Raw genomic sequence first — 19,583 nt, forward strand, 5'->3', positions numbered from 1 at the left:
TTTTGCTGCTTGGAGTACATGTTTATGCACTTCTTAATGGCACCTCATTGACTGCAGAAGTGTATAAATTTTAAGATCTGTACATTCTGATGTGGAGGTAGAGAGAGAGAGGAAGGGAGAGACAGAGATAGAGCAGAAGAAGAAAAATTAAATAGGCCTAATTAACAGTTCTGAATAGCATACATAAGGGCAGATATATTTCCTAAAGAGAAAACAAGTACAGTGTGACCCCAATATAGCATGGTAGCTGGGAGCCATAGAACCTGACTGTTATAGACCGAATTGTGTTATAAACAACCAGGTCAGTTAGCTGCTGAAAATGATGCATGTACCCGGAGGGTAGGTAATAAATGCGGGCAGTAAAATACCTGCTTCATCAGCACAGTTACCATCTTAAATTGATGCATATTAAATGAGAACTACACCTGTAGTGAAAACAGAGAAGGCATATATAAGAGTTTACTTTATTTAGAAAACCATGCATTGGTACATATATGTGTATACTGTTTATATATACGTCTAATGTATAGCATGAATAGAGTATCAACACCGTGTACTCACCTGCGAATCTCATCATATACACTGAATCCATAATACAAGTGATTCCATCAAAAATATGCATACATAGATTTAAAATACTCGATAATTTTGTCACAGGTCACATTAGTCTGAATTCAGTGGAAAAACATAGTACAATCATGTAATGAATGATGAAGCACATTTACTTTTCAGTACGTCCCAAGTTGGTAGAAAATTCCATCTGATTCTATTACTTTTATTTAAGTTTGGTACTGACTTCCTTTGAAGAAAAGTTCTTTGTTTTTATTGAAGACTGTAGTCAGCTTTCTTTGATGAAGGGTACATGCATTATTGAAGTCACTGCCAAAGGACAACTTAAGAGAATCAAGCAAAAGCCCATTTCATATTGTGGCGGCAACATCAAATAACTATTGCATGATTGCGACTGACTTTTTTTCTCCATTTTCTAAGTACATTTTCATAACTATTGATGCTTCAAAGATAATATGTTTCCTTTGAAATTTCTGCAAACTATTTGATCTTGGTACATTCTTAAAAAGGAATTGGCCTTTGTTTGGTCTATTCTAGTTACTGTTCCTCCCTGCTTAGTGAATAAACCAATAAATAAGATGTTTTTTTTTCTTTTTCTTTTTTACATTTGTGTTAGCAACATGATGCTGCCTTCCACACACGAGTCAGAAATTTAACAAAGGGGTGTTCTGAAGGATTTAATTCTGACTGAAAAGAAGAGCAATTTTACTTACTATCCAGTCTTTGTAAATATATTAATTACTAGCGAGTGGCCAAACATCCAATGAAAGATGGATTACGAGATAATGCCTCGTCCGATTAATGTCCGTTACCAGAAATGTCAACAACAAAAAAGCTGATATCTCACAACATACAGTACTCATGCTATATGTCAAGATAAGTGGATTATGATATAACATTGCAATGTTTAGATGGTTTGTCAATATGGACAAAGAAATTGTTTATGTAACAATAGATAAATTTCAGTGCATTTTATATCCAATTTGTGGCTTCCTTTCATGGGGCCTCTGAATTTCTCTACTCCAAACCAATGGTTGTATAGACAAGTTTAAAACAGCCAACAATGTCGCCAATAAAAAAAATCACCAGAAAGTATATTTTGCCACCAATAAGGAACAAACATCCAAGTTTGCGACAATGGCGAAGCCCTATGTGATCCCAGAATAAACTTTTTACACGTTATTTTTCATACTTTTAAGAAGAAAAAACTATTTTCATGCATGAGAAAAATACATATAAAATTGCAGAAGCCACACCATGATTGTCCTGTCTTATTCAAATGCAATCTCTTCCCCAAAATGATAATAAACTTGTAACGTTTTTTTTGTACTTTTAAGAAAGATTTTTTTTTGTATGAGAAAAATACATGTATATGAAATTTAAGGAGCCACACCACAACTGTGTTATATCCGAATTTGTGTTATAACGGAGCATGCTATAGCAGAATCACACTGTAGTTCCAAAAGTGATACCACAATTGTGGCAATAAAAGTGGTATCACCACTGCTGCAATACCATTTTTTTTCTCACTGATATATTTCAATATCACACAATGAAATATATAACATATATCCTAAAACTGGCATGAATCAAATTCATTTACAGAACTAGATATATAATAAAAATATAAGGTTATTTAAACAGAGAGAGAGAGAGAGAGAGAGAGAGAGAGAGATTATTTACTCCTTATTATCGAAACTATGTAATCTAAGATGAATAGCTTCTGAGAATTTTTAAAATTATGAATGCAATATTTTTTAAATGTTTGGATGGCCTGCCATTTTTTAAACACAATAAAATGCAATTATTTTATGTGTCCGAAGAATTAAAAACTTCAACATATTGCAAAAAAAATATACCAAATCATTTTTGAGGAATTGCTAAAAATATTTCTTTAGGTCCTTAATTTTATACTGGAATTGTACAATCTATAAATATGTATAAAAATACCCTCCCCCCCATTTTAAAGCATTCTTAACATATTCTATAAATATATAATATCTAGAAAAGTACCATCCAACATTAACTGTTTTACAGCATTCTAAATTCTGTAAATGTATACATACAGAAATACCATCCCATACCTACTAATTTACTTCATTCTAAATAAACTCATGGTGGAAGAAGGCTAAATAGAGCATGAACACAGTCTAAAAGCACGGTCATAAAATAAATATAAGCAACTGATATTTAAATGCTCTGAGATAGTTTGCATTTGAATTTTATTCATTTTGGTACATGTCAAGTTCAATAATAACCAGGTAGGGCAGCTAGTAACAAGTATATTGTAAGAATGTTGGCTCTTCATTGATACAAAAAACAACACCTTTACCCAAGAATAATAATTCCAGGCAAAATGAGAACTTGTCTACTATGAGGGAGCAGAAATGGAAAATTGAAGTACCTTACAAAAACTGTGTAATACAGCATGTCACTAAATGGAAGTGACCTCTTACAATAAATTCTAAGTACTGCAGTAGTATTTTCAACGTTGAACTGTATGACACAGAAAATAAATCATGTACACTAACCACCATATTTCCTTCTTTTCCTCCATAGGCAGGATCTTCCCCAATATAGTATATCATGCTGGGTAGGCGAATCTCAAAGACATGTGGAGCGCGGGTGAATTCTGCACTTGGATCAAATTTGGCTGAGTCAACTGATAGGATGTCAGACAGGTGCATCTCCTGTAAAAATGTGAGGAAGAAATTGAAATGAAGGTGAAATGGTTCAATTTAAGTTTATTCTTAACAAAGCAATATTTTCCATATTCAATCACTGTCTGCTTCCCATTCCAAAATATAACTGACTGACCAAAATACTAACAAATTACTTGTTTTCCTCCAAGGCTTAAACCAATACCAGGACTGTTTCAAAAATATTAAGTCCCATGCCCCCAATTAAAGGCAAATACTAATGATATCTGCATCCTAAGCCAACAACTAAATTATGTTCTAAATAAAGATCAAGTAAGAACAAATGCCTGTCAATGAATATAATAGTAACAGTCCAAATGGAAATTAACTTCATCATAATGCTTACAGATGCAAAAGTGTAACAAAATAAATGATACACTTTTCGCAAACATCTGTATCTTGATGTATAGTAACTTTGTTGTATTTTTGTAAGCTCATTTTTATTAGTGTGCATTCTAGGTAAAGATTTTCATGTATATGAGACTGTATTTACACAGAACAAATACACTGCTGTTGGGCATTTCTGCGCACCTAAGGTTTTCGTTTCCAATATTGAAGCAAAACGCATACGGAATTCGAGCGATTGACAAAAATAAAATACAGCATTGCTTACCATTTGAAAAGATGCAATGGTCACCAGAATATTCTGTTCAAAATAATATTAATTTTGGACACAGAGGATACCACCCCCCTGTTTTCCTGATTTACGATATGTCGGCCTATTCTGCACATAGCTTTGAAAAGATGTCATGTTTATCCATTTGGGCTACAGAAATGAAATATATTACTTTGGACTGTTTCTGTCAGCAGTTCAGTCGAGTAATTAGGTCAGGTTTATAGCTAGTTTTACAAAATTCAACATAAAAATGCCAATAAATGGCAAGAGGTATTAAGCAAACTAAACCGATCTTGTAAAAAAGTTAGTAAAGTTCAACATTTTATGAAAAATAAGCTATTACGTTGAAGAGAAACAACAATGAATAGGATGTAATGTGATTACAATGTCTTGCTGATGGGGAAACATTACTACAGAATTCAGAAACAGACTATACGTCGAGGAATTTGTCAATAATTTATGTTCTAGAGGCAAGTAGACATGTTGGGTGGCAGACGATTTTGTACATGGGGGACAACTTGCAAAATTGGAAACTTGGATTAAAATACAGTTTTGTTTTAAGGTACACATTTCCATCTTTTATATAATGTATTTATTTGTATTATTCTAAAAGATGCATAGTAAATCGAATTTTCTGGGTTACAGGTTCAAGAAGGTCATGGAGTGGGTCTTCATGTTGCCATTTAGAAATCACATTTTTATGTGCATTTCGAGTCTAAATGTGGGATATTTTTGTACACTTTATGAATATCGCTTTTCTTCATTAATATACGATTGTTCTTTCTGGACACAAAATGGATTTTTGACCCAAAATAGCATGTGATCCAATGTTTACAGAAATGACGTATCGTTGCTCAGAATTACCTGACGCGCAGAATTGGCCGACATGGCGGTACATATACTGGACTGTTGAGGCAGATGACCATGACATTTGCATAGGATTTTAAAGTTTATGTTTTCTTATTGGTTAATGCTGATTTAAAACTTGATCATAAATATAAGTACAAAGCACAATCTCCTCTCACCTTATAATAACGACTTGAATTTTCTGATTGGAACATTGTTATTGATTTGGAGTCCAGTCTCCAGTAATGGCGCTTTCTCTGAAAAACAGTTAAAAAACTTATTTTACAATATTCTATACAAACTCAAGGTGGGAAAAAGAAACTAAATCATGACTAAATGAAGAATGTATAGACAAGAATGGTTACATAATACTAACTGTGTTCGTAGTTAAAGAAAAGTTAAATATAAAAGAATATTAGGAAATATGAGATAACACATCCACCATATAAGAAATATGTTTATGAGGCACATGTAATAAAAATGACTAAGCTATGAGAATTTCTAGCTGGTCACAACTAGTTAATGGCGATGTGGCATATTTTCTACATAGATTCATTAAAATGCATCATTTATGAAGAACTTATGCAATGTTTTGCTTGCAATTTTATAAAACTTATATCCATTGTTATGTATAAAATTGGTTTCTGACCATGGGTGAATGTTTGGTGGAAAAAAATTGGGTTCAAAACATTACGTTTTTACCACTGTATTTTGTAGTGCAACTAGAAAGTCCAGATTATTTGGTATCATTGTGGAGCTACGTCTGTCTACCTTTCTATAATACCAACCACTTTAGTGTATCTTAAATGACCTTGACGCTAAAGAGCTTGGAGGTATGCTACTACCTCCTGATGTGTAAATGATGTGAGAGGGGTTCCTGAATGAATACCGAGACTGTTCGATTAAAAAGGTACTTAAAGGTGGCAATGTATAGTTGGTACACAGCTCAGCAAATAGTGCTTGTATAAAAACTAGACTACGCTGTGTAGGTCCTCACCATGTTATCTTTGTCAGTACAGTGAACCATCCATCCCTCTTTGAGGACTCTTGACCCCTGTTTCTTTGTGTGTTTCACTGATTGAACAACCCTCATCAAGGGGATGTTGCTGCTCTGAGTTGGACTAAAAGAGAAGAGAGCATAGTTTAAAATATGTGATTTGCAATGCACTTATACAAGGAATTCCACACTACATGAAATGATCCTTGTGATCACACATGAAAGCTTTGTCTTCCAGTTCCATATAGCCAAACCCGTTTACCTCCATTATGTTGGGGGTGTCAAAAATCAATGACATAACTGGGTCCCAAGATATCAGTCTTCATAAAAACCGATAATGTAATTTTAAAGATGTCCTTGACCTTTATTCCTGTCTTTTACTCTTAGGTTTACTACAATGCTGCCGACAAATATGTTGTAGTTTTAAGATTAATTATAGCTTTATTTGTGTATAGTTAACTTGAGTATCAAGTCTGGACCAAAACGTTTGACACAGAGATTCTCAAGATAATCGAGGTAGAGTGGGTTTCACTGTACCATATAAAGAAACAGAACATGTCTAACCCATTACCTTCATTTTACCCCAACAAATTGGCACTAATCAAGGTTAAGTACTTTCAGGTAAGGACAGATTAAAGAACAAATGCTGGCTGCATATATGATTTCATCATTTTTTACATAGTAAGTTCATGTGTGTGTGAGTGTATACCTGACTAATGATGGATATCATAATTTCCAATTTATATGCCTGGGATCTCATTGAAAACTATGTTATGTGTGTTATCAACAGGTTACCTTAATACCTGGATATCAGGCAAACTGGCTTAATACCTGGATATCAGGCAAATTGGCTTAATACCTGGATATCAGGCAAATTGGCTTAATACCTGGATATCAGGCAAATTGGCTTAATACCTGGATATTCGGCAAATTGGCTTAATACCTGGATATCAGGTAAATTGGCTTAATACCTGGATATCAGGCAAATTGGCTTAATACCTGGATATCAGGCAAATTGGCTTAATATCAGCATATAATTTTTCTTTTTAAATTTCCAAAACTTTTATCTTATATTGGCATAATTATCATGTGCGTACCCTTTGCAAAAATGATGGTAATGGTAACTTTAGGGACATTTATCTTGACAAAGTGCCATGAAGAACAAAATTTTGATTGTTCAGAAAGTCTATGTTAACTTTAAGTCACAAAAATACATTGCTGTGTATTAGATCATCTACTTCACCAAAAAAGTTTTATTTTCTCAAATGTTAACACTGATGTCTGTGGAAAATAATTTAGTGGTCTGATCCCTACATAACATGTTGAAGAAAAATAGTTAGCAAAGGATTACTGTGTCATATTTTAAATACCTGAGTGGTGGTTTTTGCTCTTGCTCTTCATTATCATTGTCATTTTCATCTAATGGTTCATCTTCAGGTACCTCTGATATCTCGGTGTCGTTAGTACTCTCCACCTCTGACACATCAGTTTGCTCAAAGTACACTGCAAAAGATTGAAAGAAATCAGAACTTGTCAAAAATTTAAACAAGAAAATTCATCACATTGCTTGCACTTTGATGTTTCCCCACCATGAAATTGATATTCATAAAATATGTACGAGTTGTGCATAACAAAGGACCAATGACAATTAATTCATTAGATGTCAAAAAAATTTCCACAAAGTAACATCAAAGAAGAGATATATGAATTATGTTTTCATTCAGAATCTAATTAGAGCTTCTTACATACAGAAATAAATTAGAACTCACTTCCCTATGCACAAATTCTACATTACCTCTTCAAAACTTAATCAGCATATGCTTGAGAAAAAGAGAAAAACCCTCAGCTGCTTCCAAATGGTCCTTAAATGTACAGTTTTGTACCTCAGTATAAGACAGCATAAAAAAGTCAGATGCAGTAATAACAAGCATGGATAATCTCATTGTCCTTCCTTGACAAGTTTAGTTCTTCTGAGATTTGGAGGGGCAGGGTCTTTGCAAATTTTCTTGCTTCATTTGTGATGTTGCTAGAAGTGAACTATTGCTGGTGGTCACTCTGCACACAAGATATTTTTGCACTAATTGTCATTAACCTGTGTTTTTTGGGGAGAGGGGAATGCTTATTTTGTGTACGGTCTGTATGCAAATATACATGTGTACAGGTGTAATATTAATTGCTGTCAACTTTGAAGACCATGAAATTAGATTAATATCAGTACAAAGACCTCTTTTCACCTATAGTACTGTATACACTCACTTACAAGTAGAGTTCAACAGCAAATGAACACAGATCTTGAAATGCAGTCACATAATGTGCCAGCTTACTTTGAATATATTATTGCTGTATCATTTGGAGGAAATGGGAACTATGTGTCTTTCTCACGGACCCACTATGTCAGCTGACCCAGGCTGAACATAGTGGGTATCAAACCCATGATGCTTGGATTATGTGACCAATGCTCTACCATCTTACTCTTAGTTACTGTGATTCCTCTTCATTTTTAAGACAGAAGAAGAAGAAGAAGAAAAAGAAGAAGCATTTTCCTAACATTTGAGAAGTCAAATAACAATACAATGGTACATCTTACAAATGGGTTATCTAAAGCCAGCCATTTTTATTGCTGACAGACTTCATGACCACCGGATAATTACTGAATCAATAAATAGGTTCAATTAACTCAATTTCAACAATTTCAAACAGACATGTGTTTAACAATTTGGTTCTACCATAATTGGAACAGGAGTGACTATACTTCATGACTGGACCTTTCCACATTGTTCAAGAACTCCAGCCCCCAGTTCTTCTATGTGTGGTACTGTCATAGCCAAATATCTGCCATATATGAAGTGTCTCTACTGCTATGACTGCCTGTGTAAAGTTTGGGCACAAAATATTTATAAATGTAATTCCAAGTTGAGTGCATCTGACCACTGACCTACATCCAGGAGGGATACAATAACGATAATGAATTTTACAGTGAGATCTTCATCAAAACGGACCAGAAAAACAGAGTTATTCTTTTATTACTGTAAGGCAAGAACTATGCTTTCCTAAAATTAGAAAAAATGATTTGCTTTGCTGATGAGATGAGGTGACAAGATGTCATTGTGATGATGAGATGAGATGAGGTTTTATATCCTGTAAACATTGCTAATTTCACTGGCTGATTGACACAAACCTAATGTATAAAACAGAACAAACCCCCATAATTAAAGCGACTCTTAAGATCAAAGAAATGGACTTTGATGATAGAATGGTGATTATTCAATATATAACAGTATGAGGATTTGATCCAAGTTTGGATTTCAAGTACAAACTATGATTTATTGGTCTAGTTCTCATTACAGTTTTCTAAGACCATTATGGAAGATAAAAATCTGATGTTGAAAACTGATTTATTGGTTTAATTTTCAATGAAGATTTCTAAAGTCAGTGTGTGGAAAACAAATCAAACATTTAAAGTAGATATGCATTTATGAAATACTAACATGCCAATACTATGCTTAAGAAACTGACCTAAATGTGAAAATCATCTGTTTGATAGCACCCAAGATTACTGTGCAGGGGATGGGAAGAGACAAGATGTTTTGGGGGATATGGAGTTGCCACAAAGTAATATATCAGCAGATTCTAAGCTAGTGCATTCACTGCACCACTCCAAGAAACATGGGTATATCCAAAGAAAACTGGGATAACTATCTGCAAACTTAGTAGTTTGGAAATGTAGAAGGTAACCATGTCAGAAGTTTTGACAGTGATCATGCATTTCATGCATCACTTACAGATTCACCGTTTGCACCTTGAATCCACCAATTGGAACACTTTGGATGATTTTTACAACTGTCATTACCAGGTATGTGTCTAGAAAAAAAACACCACTTCTTTTTGGAATTACATTTAGTAACTGTCAATCAAAATATGTGGGTCATATATTAATCATGTGTAAGACTGCTTCTCAGGACTGTATTACTGTTTGAATACATAAAGTATCCAACAGAAAACTGAAATTATGAAGTATGTTTCAAATTACAAACATTACCATGAAGATGATGTAAGCATTGTTTGAAATGTTCCAAGTACTGAATCCAGTGTATATATATAACCTTGCCATTGTTTTGTGGCCAAACAATATACGAAGTACAAAGTCAACAGAATGTTTTGTAGTCAAACAATAAACAGTGTAGACAAACTGTGAACAGTGTAGAGAGTGTTTTGTAGTCAAACAGCAAACAAAGCAGACAAACTGTGAGCAGTGTAGAGTGTATTGTAGTCAAACAATAAACAGTGTAGATCTGTGAACAGCGTATAGATTGTTTTGTAGTAACACATTAAATAGTGTAGACACAGGGTTTATTATTTCTGGCATTTACTTTCCTACATATGGAACAATACTGTTTATGGAGTGATTAGTTTGCAATGAGAGTTTAAGCTTTATCTCACTTACCATGTGATCAGCTAAAAGTACATGGATTTTCTTGTGTCCAGATATCTAAGTTTGACTGTTTCAAGAACAGGAATATTTGTCAAGGTTCTCTGCCAGATGTAAAAAAGTACATCAAAATTCCAATGGAACTGTGCCCCATTCCAAACTTAAAAGTATTTTTAAATCATGTGACTTTATTAACAACATTTTGTTCCCCAATAATTAGATGTGTTACTAAATCACCCAAGTAAAATCTCAGAATAATATGACCTGGATAAAAAAAAGTACTTTTTAAAGTCATTTTTATGGATTGCTTTGTGACATGTGCAACTCCTTTAAAAAGTGTTACTTTTTATACAGATAATGGTCCAAGCAATTCTTGTGATACTCTTAGTTCAATATCTATTCCATAAAAAAGGCACTTTACATAGAAAAAAGTATCAGCAAAAGAACTCATTAATTGATCATAAAATTTTAGTCTCTCATACTACATGTACTGTATGTACCCATGTGTACAGTACACATACATTTATGTACGGTCTAGACCCATGTCTATCACTATTTTAATCCATAACTGCAGACTATGAGTGAAGATGATCTGTCATTGTTTATTATTCCACAGGCAGACCACGATCTACCATTGTTTATTCCAAGCCGTCAGCATAGGCTTATGGTCTATTATTTACTTATTCAAGCCATCAGTGTAGAACACTGATCTGTTATTTGATTATTTCAGTCTATAAGTGCACACCATGATCTGCCAGTGTTTATTATCTCAATCAATAAATGTTGGTTCATGATCTGTTGTTATTTATTATTTCAAGCCATCTGTGTAGACAATTGATCAATTATTATTTCAATCTATCAGAGTAGAATGTCATCTGTCATTATTTATTATATCAAACCAGTGTACATCTGTAATCCTTTATTGTTTATTATTTCAAGCTATCAGTGTAAATATAATCTGTTACGGTTTATTTCAAAACACCATGAGCTAGTGGTTCATTATGCAACAGCAGATCTAAAGTCTTTGCTCTTCACAGCTGGTTGCTCAAAGTACCTGGCTATATATCATATTTATGTATGTTGTATAGTATTAATGTATGTACAGTCTAGTCTCAATAATCCTACTTTTGCTTATTAGACTGTTTCATTACCACAACACAGTAATGGAAGCCAGGAATGTTTCCAGGTCACTAGAAATATCTTATCTACTTATCAAATGGATGGCCTAATCAAATTACTTTATCATAATTGGATGTGTATTCAGTGGTACACACTTATAATGCAGACCCCAAAGTAATGCAGGGACTGAGATGAAAAAAGCAGTTTCTTTGAATGATGTACATACTGAGCACGTACAACTTTACCAATTTAAAGGCTTACTATGCAAGCATGTACAGATGGCTTCCACCTGGGGAATGTGTTGATCAGATGGACATGGACAATGTAAATTACATTGAAATCTCGACAGCATAGCACAAATCCAGTTATTCTGAACATGGGTGCAGGACTCAAAATGCATTTCACCTACTGGCCAATTCCTGATAAATTATATACAAAATTGCCCTGGATGGCTCCAACTCTTCTCTACTCCCTTCAGTCAGTACTATAACTCCTCTGTCTTAAACTAAAGACAGCTGAGCTATGGCAACATGTCATATATATTTAACACCCAACAATGAAGTAACATTAAACAATAGTCCTTGGCCAAAAAGAGTTTCCAGGAATCCAGCAATCTAAGCTAAGACCATATCTTCTTATCAACTGCTCTGTACTGAAACCATCTCTGATAATCTTAAGAATGTGCAACTACCCAAAATTTAGATATAATAATTTTCTTATACAACCATCCATTTAGGATGATTAGCAATAAAATGATTTTCAAAATGTCTACTGTGGCAGCCATACTGGATGCCTGGGTCAATGAAGCACTAAATTCCTTTTAGGGCCAACCAGATACCATAAGTGAAAACCCCAATATGACAATCCCTTCAAGAGGAGTAGCAATAACAAGATTTTATGACAGACCAGTACATTTTTGTTTATCACCAACTATGCAGTGTATGATGTGTTTCAGTGAAAACCCCATGCTGATATGAACATCATTCAGTTTTGAGGGTTTTAATGATATTTGTGAAACATTACTGGCTATATCATGCAAAGAAGATAGGAGCTATGTGCCTTTCCCAAGGGTACAATATGGTAGCCAACCTGGGCTGGTCTGGTAGGTATTGAACAGGACTGTAACCCTTGGATTATGGGTCCAATATTCTGCCTCCTAAGGTACTATGCCTCCCCCCACCAGCCATTCAGGATGAGTAGTGATATGATTATGATGACGTCATGTCCAACAGGCACCATTGTCATTCAGGACTAAAAAATCTCAATTTCATTCAGGACCAAATCTCATGTCAATATGACCATTTATTAAGGACACATAGTGATAACAACATTTTCAAGATTAATGCCATGGTGACCATATTTAGATATAAGATTGGCACCTTTTCATTTAGGGCCAACTAGGCATCATAGCAGTCTTTTAGTGGAAACATGAAGTATACATTCAAATCGACTGAAGAGGAGTGAAAAGATTTTCCAGACAACCACTATGGATACTGGATATCTGATGGGCACCATTTTCATCTGGAACCAAATGTACACTATAACAAATATTTTAGGGAACAATTGTTCCTTAAGGAGATTGCTTTCAACAAGATTTTTAAGGTGGCTGCCCAATTGGTCAAACTGGATATCAGATCTGTACCATTAATTTTAGGACCAATGAGACACCATAAGAAGCCTTTGAGTGAAAACTCTATATCAAAATAGTAAGGAATAGTGGAACCAACATGACTTTCAAGATGGCGGACAAGGTAGTGTGTGTGTGTGTGTGATTTGGATTTTTTAATGTAGCTTTAACAATTTTTCAGTCATATCGCTACGATGTCTGCAGTGTGACAGTTTATAGTGATGTTTAGCACTGGATCATCATGCCGCAGACATGTAGCATGATGTCCCACCCAGTCACATTATCCTGACACCAGGTCGACCAGTCCTAACACTAACCTCTTAATGCTGAACGCCAAGTGAGGCAGCTGTTAATACTATTTTTGTAAGTCTTTGGTATGACTTGGCTGGGGATCAACCCAACAACTCCTGCATCCGAGGCTTACGTGTGTGTGTGTGTGTGATTTGGATTTTTAATGTAGCTTTAACAATTTTTCAGTCATATCGCTACGACGTCTGCAGTGTGTCAGTTTATAGTGATGTCTAGCACTGGGGCATCATGCCGCAGACATGTAGCATGATGTCCCATCCATTCACATTATCCTGACACCAGGCCGATCAGTCCTAACACTAACCTCCCAATGCTTAGTGCCAAGCGAGGCAGCTGTTAGTACCATTTTTGTATTTTGTAAGTCTTTGGTATGACTCGGCCGGGGATCAAACCCACGACGTCCCACATCTGAGGTAGACGCTCTAACCACTAGGCCACCAGAGCGTTACAGCTGACAAGGTAGCCATATTGGATATTTTAATTAAGGACAAACTAAACCTTGGGAGGAATGCACTGGTTGAGTTTCTTGGCAATGATAACAGTAGTTTATGATGGGTAGCAATAACGAACCAATGCTAATGGAAGCCAGACAAAAAGCCATCATACAAACTGCTCTATGACCAAGAGCTTAGAAAGCAGGGTACCTGGTAGAACAAATGAAAGAGACCATTGTGTGTACAATCTATCTAAAGGCAGCATCATTATCGAAGTCAAATGTCTACAGTATCTGATATCAGTCACAGCAGAATGCCATTCTTTTAGAGATTCAGCTAGAAAGATTTCACTGTAGTATTAGTTTCTGTGTATTCTTATGAATAGCATGCAAAAGATTTTGTTAAAATACAAGCACTTCTTACAAGGAGAGAGTCTGAATCAGGATTCATTAGCTTAGACTGTACTTAATTAAGCACAAACATTATTTAGGCATATTTTGTTTTTAATGCAGATTTTCATAGAAGCAATTTATACATTCACAGTGCATTCCAAAGTAAAATGACTTATACCGTATTTCTACAATGATAAGACCAACAAACCAGCATCATTTTTTTTTTTAAATAGTGGGGTATCGGCAAATTCTTGGATACAGCCTTGTCATATTACAGTCAGATTACTGAAAACTGGGCATATAGTACCACACTTTATGATTCATTTTGCTGCAAAAAATGATGATAAAGTGGGAGGTGTTCCTTGAAAACCAGTCTTTAAATTTCAGGCAAGATATCATCATCATTGGACCATTCAGACTGCATATCTCAATGTTTTTTTTACAAAGAAAAAATCATTTCTTGTTCTCATGCCAAGAATAGAAATACAAGCATATAATCCTCCATTGTGGTTAGCATTGAAACTTGCACTTGCACATGTTGAGGCTGCAGCTCAGGGATTCGATTTTACCCGAAAATATTTATTTTAATTAAAATTTATTTTAAATAATGACCAATCAATAAAAATACTGTCAGTTCATGTGCATTTTATGACATTCTGGTTTTACAAGCATTGTTATGTAATTATTTTTGTGATGTTTGATGAGTGTTTTTGGTTTCTAACTGCAAAAGGATGAAATATTAATTTCTTCTATTCAAGATTCTGATTTGAACAGAATGGGACCGAATACTAGTCATGTTTTCCAAGTCAATACATCAGTAGTGATTTTGGTCATAAATCTGACATTCAGTATCTAAACAGAAAAGTCTGACTATCCTTTGAATAAAGCTTAGAAGACATAATTGAAAGAATTCATAAACACTGATGCTTACATTCTTTTCTGAATTGGAAATGATCATGAACTTTCTGGCAATCAATATGTACAAGGCAAAAGGGACTCAATGCACCTCTGTGCAGTTCGTTAGTATTACATTTAAGAAATTCACACCATCTGATATTCTCTGATATTTTTAATAAATAACTGATTTTAACACCAAAATATCAATGTAAGAAACATTTTTCTTGCATGATTTATTGAATGGAAGAGGATTTTCATGCTGATGGTATTATCAGCATTGTGACTGCCTGTAGACATGTTTTTGTTATTGTCCAAGGTCAGAAGCGAGACTGAGCTCTTACTTGGCCACTCCCCCATCTGCTACAAGTTTCTCAAAGTGGGGGAGGGGCAGACTTTTGAGGATGGACATATCATCAGAGAATTACGGTATATGACCCAAAACACCACAATAACAGTCCAATTCAGATATACTTCACACATGCCTTTATATAAGACACTGATGCAAGAGCTTATAATTGAGTGGTTTCATTAAGTATATAGTATATATAAGTTGGTGCTGTGTTTTTCAAATATATATATTTGTGAAGTATTAGTACATCCAGTAAGCAACATGTCTCTATAGTGTGAAATGTATTCAAGAGCGATGGATTACATACGTCTTTTGAACTGGTCTCGTAAGGAATCAGCTGAAATTAAGGTACAACTACAGGTCAGGCTAATTTTTTTTAATTTACACCATTTCCAAACAAAAAAATTGAAGAAAGCTTGGTTTAAGGTACAAGAACGGGGTTTCAAGTCAGAAAAAGGCTGTTAAATTTTACCTGACAATGGTGAAAATCACTTCATCGAGTCTTTTAAAAGTTACCTAGTGGATACATGCACAGATGGTGCAGAATGAGATGGAGTACAAAGTGAGGAACACACATGAATAAAGCTATACGCTCTTTCCATTAATATGGTAAGGATATTAGAAACCATGTAACATTATCACTGACATTATGGCTTGCCTCTGTAGCCAATTCAGCTACTATGATAAACCCCAGAATGTTATCACAAACATTATGGCTTGCTTTTGTAGAGCATTCAGCAGCCATGATAAATCCCAGAATATAATCACTGACATGATGGCTTGCCTCTATAGAATGTTCAGCAGCCATGACAAACCCCAGAATGTAATTATAAACATTATGGATTTTGTAGAGCTTTCAGCAGCCATGACAAATTCCAGATTCATTATCCCAAGTTTTTTATCTTTGAGGATCAGTTGTCTTCTTTTCAATTCTTTTATTAATTATCTAATTTGAAGGACTAATTTGGCTATGTGAATGATTGTTTTACCCAGCATTTTTTTTACCTGTTAGAAAAATGATACCATCCTCTGCAAATGATTAAATAAACTACTTGAAAGAATCAAACTGATGTAAATAAATAAAAGTCTGATTAATGTGATCTAGTTGTATTATGGAAATGATCACTGCTGACTTCTATCAAGTCATAAAATAGGGCAGCAGAAAATTGATGAGATGTGGAAATGCTGAATGCTATTGGACTGAGAATAAAAAGGCTGGATGGGGAGTAATCTGAGAATCAAGCATGCATCGGAATGTGATGTTCTGTATCCCCAAATGGTATCAAATCAAGTACTAAAGTAATTGTTAAGTCCACATACAAAAAGTTTGTAACATTTTTAACAAACATAACTGAAGTGTTAATTCTTATGTAAACAAATCCATGTCAAGGCAGATGTGCAATCCTCTAATCTTCAGTTATACTGGTGTCAGCAACCATTCAAATATTCAGATGGTGATTCATTTAAAAACAAGAAATCTGATGAATTAAATATCAGTGTTTGTGCTGTAAAATGATTTTCACCTTATATTGCTCCAGCAAAATATAAATATAAGGGGCATTATTATTTCTGATGCTGTATAAATATAAGGGGCATTATTATTTCTGATGCTGTATAAATATAAAGGGCGTTATTATTTCTGATGCTGTATAAATATAAGGGGCATTATTATTTCTGATGCTGTATAAATATAAGGGGCGTTATTATTTCTGATGCTGTATAAATATAAGGGGCGTTATTATTTCTGATGCTGTATAAATATAAGGGGCGTTATTATTTCTGATGCTGTATAAATATAAGGGGCATTACTATTTGTTATGCTGTATAAATATAAGGGGCATTATTATTTCTGATGCTGTATAAATATAAGAGGCATTACTTATTCAAGCAATAAGTAGGAGAAATTTTCCATTTTGAATAAAAAAATATTTATCTGAAAAGAAAGAAAAAAACATTCTGAAAAAGAGAAGAATTAATCCCAAAATAATTCATAATCAATAGGCAAAGACATTAGTTTAATGAGAGCGTGTGTTGGAAATGGAAAATTCATAAAGCAGTCCTTCTTTGGCAAACTTGGCAATCAAAAAATGTTTTTTTTTCCTTGTCTTTTTTTCTTTCAAGGAAACTGTTTGGGTTTATTTTTCTTCCCAAGGGCAAGAGTTGTCAACATGGAAAATTCTAGTACTATCCTAGAATTGGAAGTTACAAATCTAAACTTCCTCATTATGGAACTTTTTGTCTAAGATAATGACTCAATAACAAGCTTAGAAAATGAACCTCCTGATGAAGAATCATACTCAGAAAAAGGAACCAAATGGACAGGACACCTCCTTATACAACAACCTTCCCTGAGGGCATAGGAACATAATGATAACTGTTATCCTGTACTTAATGTTGTAACAACAGGTTCTCTTTCACTCCCATGTACTGGTGCCTAAAAGGTTTCTACTAAATCAGTTCAAGCAAGTGAATGCATGTGCAGATTCAGTATAAATTATTCTTTCATTTTTGAGGAAGAACCCAGCATACCTACTTCTTGCATTCCTACATTAATTCTGTAATGCAGATTGTATGAACTGTTAGTTGTTTATCTCATGCTGAGACATCCACCCCCTCATCTGAAAATGCTATACAAATTCAAATGCTATAGCAATACCAACCTTAACTGCAGGATTGAACTGTTTTGGGTTTGGTCAAGGGATAAGATATGTTGGAGTTGATCATTTAAAACTCACCAGAAAATCTTTTGTAAATCAGAATCATTCTATACAAGTCACAATGTTACAAAAAATATATTAAATGACAGATTTTTAAGTTACATCTGTACGTGGAGCAGACAATATTACATTATTAGTGTTACCACCATATTTAGCCATGTACAATGCAATTCCACCTATGAAGAGTCAAGACCCAGACCTACTATCCCATAATGCCCCATGCAGATTTGTCAATATTTGAAATCAAAAACATAACGAACAGACCATAATTTGCCAGAAAATTATGTGACAGCAGATCTGGGTCTATGATGTTTGCTGTTGTGTATTTATTCAACATAAGTATACATGGCAAGTGCATAATCAAAGTTAATTGGAACTGCTTTAATATAACACAATCCCTGATACAACATGAGTATAGCCATGGATCCCATTTTACTGGCTAAATTAAATTTTTCCTTATAACAAACCCCAATATATGGTGACCTTGCCTTTACCAAGGTACACTTGTACTGTACTATGTAACATTGAGAGACAAATGTAATTATGTATCTTTTATATAGCTGTCAAAGAAAACACAAATTATATTAAAAACTGGTCTAAAGAAAAGTGCACATTCTCATTACTTTGTCTCCTACAGACAGAGCTAATAACTGTTTGAAAAGATATATATAATAGAATTATTTGGATCAATAAGCTGCCAGGGAAGTAGGTGTTAAAAGTGAAGCAAATCATATGGGCATGTTCATTTCTGGCAAGAGGGATGGCTTTGCTTTGTTATATATAGTTGAAAGCTTGTGTGACAGAATGAAAACAACATAATTATGCAGAAGATATAGAAATAACACAAGATGAGATGGAGGCTGAAGAAATACCTTCTCCAGATGGCAGATCCCCTGCACATTCATTTGGTATATACTGAGTACACTTCTTGTGGCAGTTGAATTTGCAATCTAAAATAAAAGCAGATGGATTGTTTACTTTGTAGTTTTATTTTTTATAGATCTCATGTTTTTTCCATAGTAAGCCCCAAATGGAAAATACTATTTTTGTGAACGTTAGATGAAATGTACTTTGAAAGGATAATAATATTTTAAACAATAATTTATGAAAGTAATCAACCATCAATTATGGTTTCCATATTGACTAATTATGACCTAAGTGACACTATTCTGCAGTGTCTATGGCTAATAATGTAAACCCTAATAATGTTTACTAAAAATTTATTTTTAGCAATTCTGCAGGACTATATTGCACAAATGCAAATATTAAAACCACAACTTCATGTACCCCTGCACTCAAAGCATATTCTTCTTTATGTTTTTAAAAAACAACAAATAAGATACATTCTCTGACTTAAAACCTTTGGTGTAATGAAAGTCGAAATCGTTCTTATAATATCGAATCACAGAATAATGTTATTTTCTTTAAAATACCAAACAATAGAATAATGTTATTTTAAATTAAAATACCAAAACTATTGAATGTTATTTTAAATTGAAATTGTTTTGATAATTGTCAGACTTAAAAATCCAAGATCCAGAAAATGGGTTTGTGTAGACATTTTCAAGGTTTAAAACTAAAA

General features: G+C 34.1%; 1 protein-coding gene across 6 annotated transcripts in view; it reads right to left on the bottom strand.

Annotated features, from left to right (window-relative positions):
- LOC149805496 (serine/threonine-protein kinase D3-like) overlaps positions 1 to 19,583 on the bottom strand; it is a 202,893-nt gene that overhangs the window by 64,273 nt on the left and 119,037 nt on the right. For 4 of the 6 annotated variants that reach the window (XM_089950094.1, XM_089950093.1, XM_089950091.1 and 1 more), the window contains 6 exons: positions 18,874 to 18,951; positions 15,592 to 15,621; positions 7,099 to 7,231; positions 5,729 to 5,852; positions 4,911 to 4,988; positions 3,102 to 3,260 (listed from right to left, as the gene is read on the bottom strand). In XM_089950094.1, coding sequence (XP_089806220.1) covers positions 3,102 to 3,260; positions 4,911 to 4,988; positions 5,729 to 5,852; positions 7,099 to 7,231; positions 15,592 to 15,621; positions 18,874 to 18,951 — 602 coding nt within the window. The remainder of the gene's footprint in view (positions 1 to 3,101; positions 3,261 to 4,910; positions 4,989 to 5,728; positions 5,853 to 7,098; positions 7,232 to 15,591; positions 15,622 to 18,873; positions 18,952 to 19,583) is intronic. The other 2 variants (XM_089950095.1, XM_089950092.1) reach the window with 1 other exon arrangement.

The sequence above is a fragment of the Sinohyriopsis cumingii genome, chromosome 2, assembly GCF_028554795.1.
Source record: "Sinohyriopsis cumingii isolate HCF-2022 chromosome 2, ASM2855479v2, whole genome shotgun sequence".
Classification (NCBI taxonomy): domain Eukaryota; kingdom Metazoa; phylum Mollusca; class Bivalvia; order Unionida; family Unionidae; genus Sinohyriopsis; species Sinohyriopsis cumingii.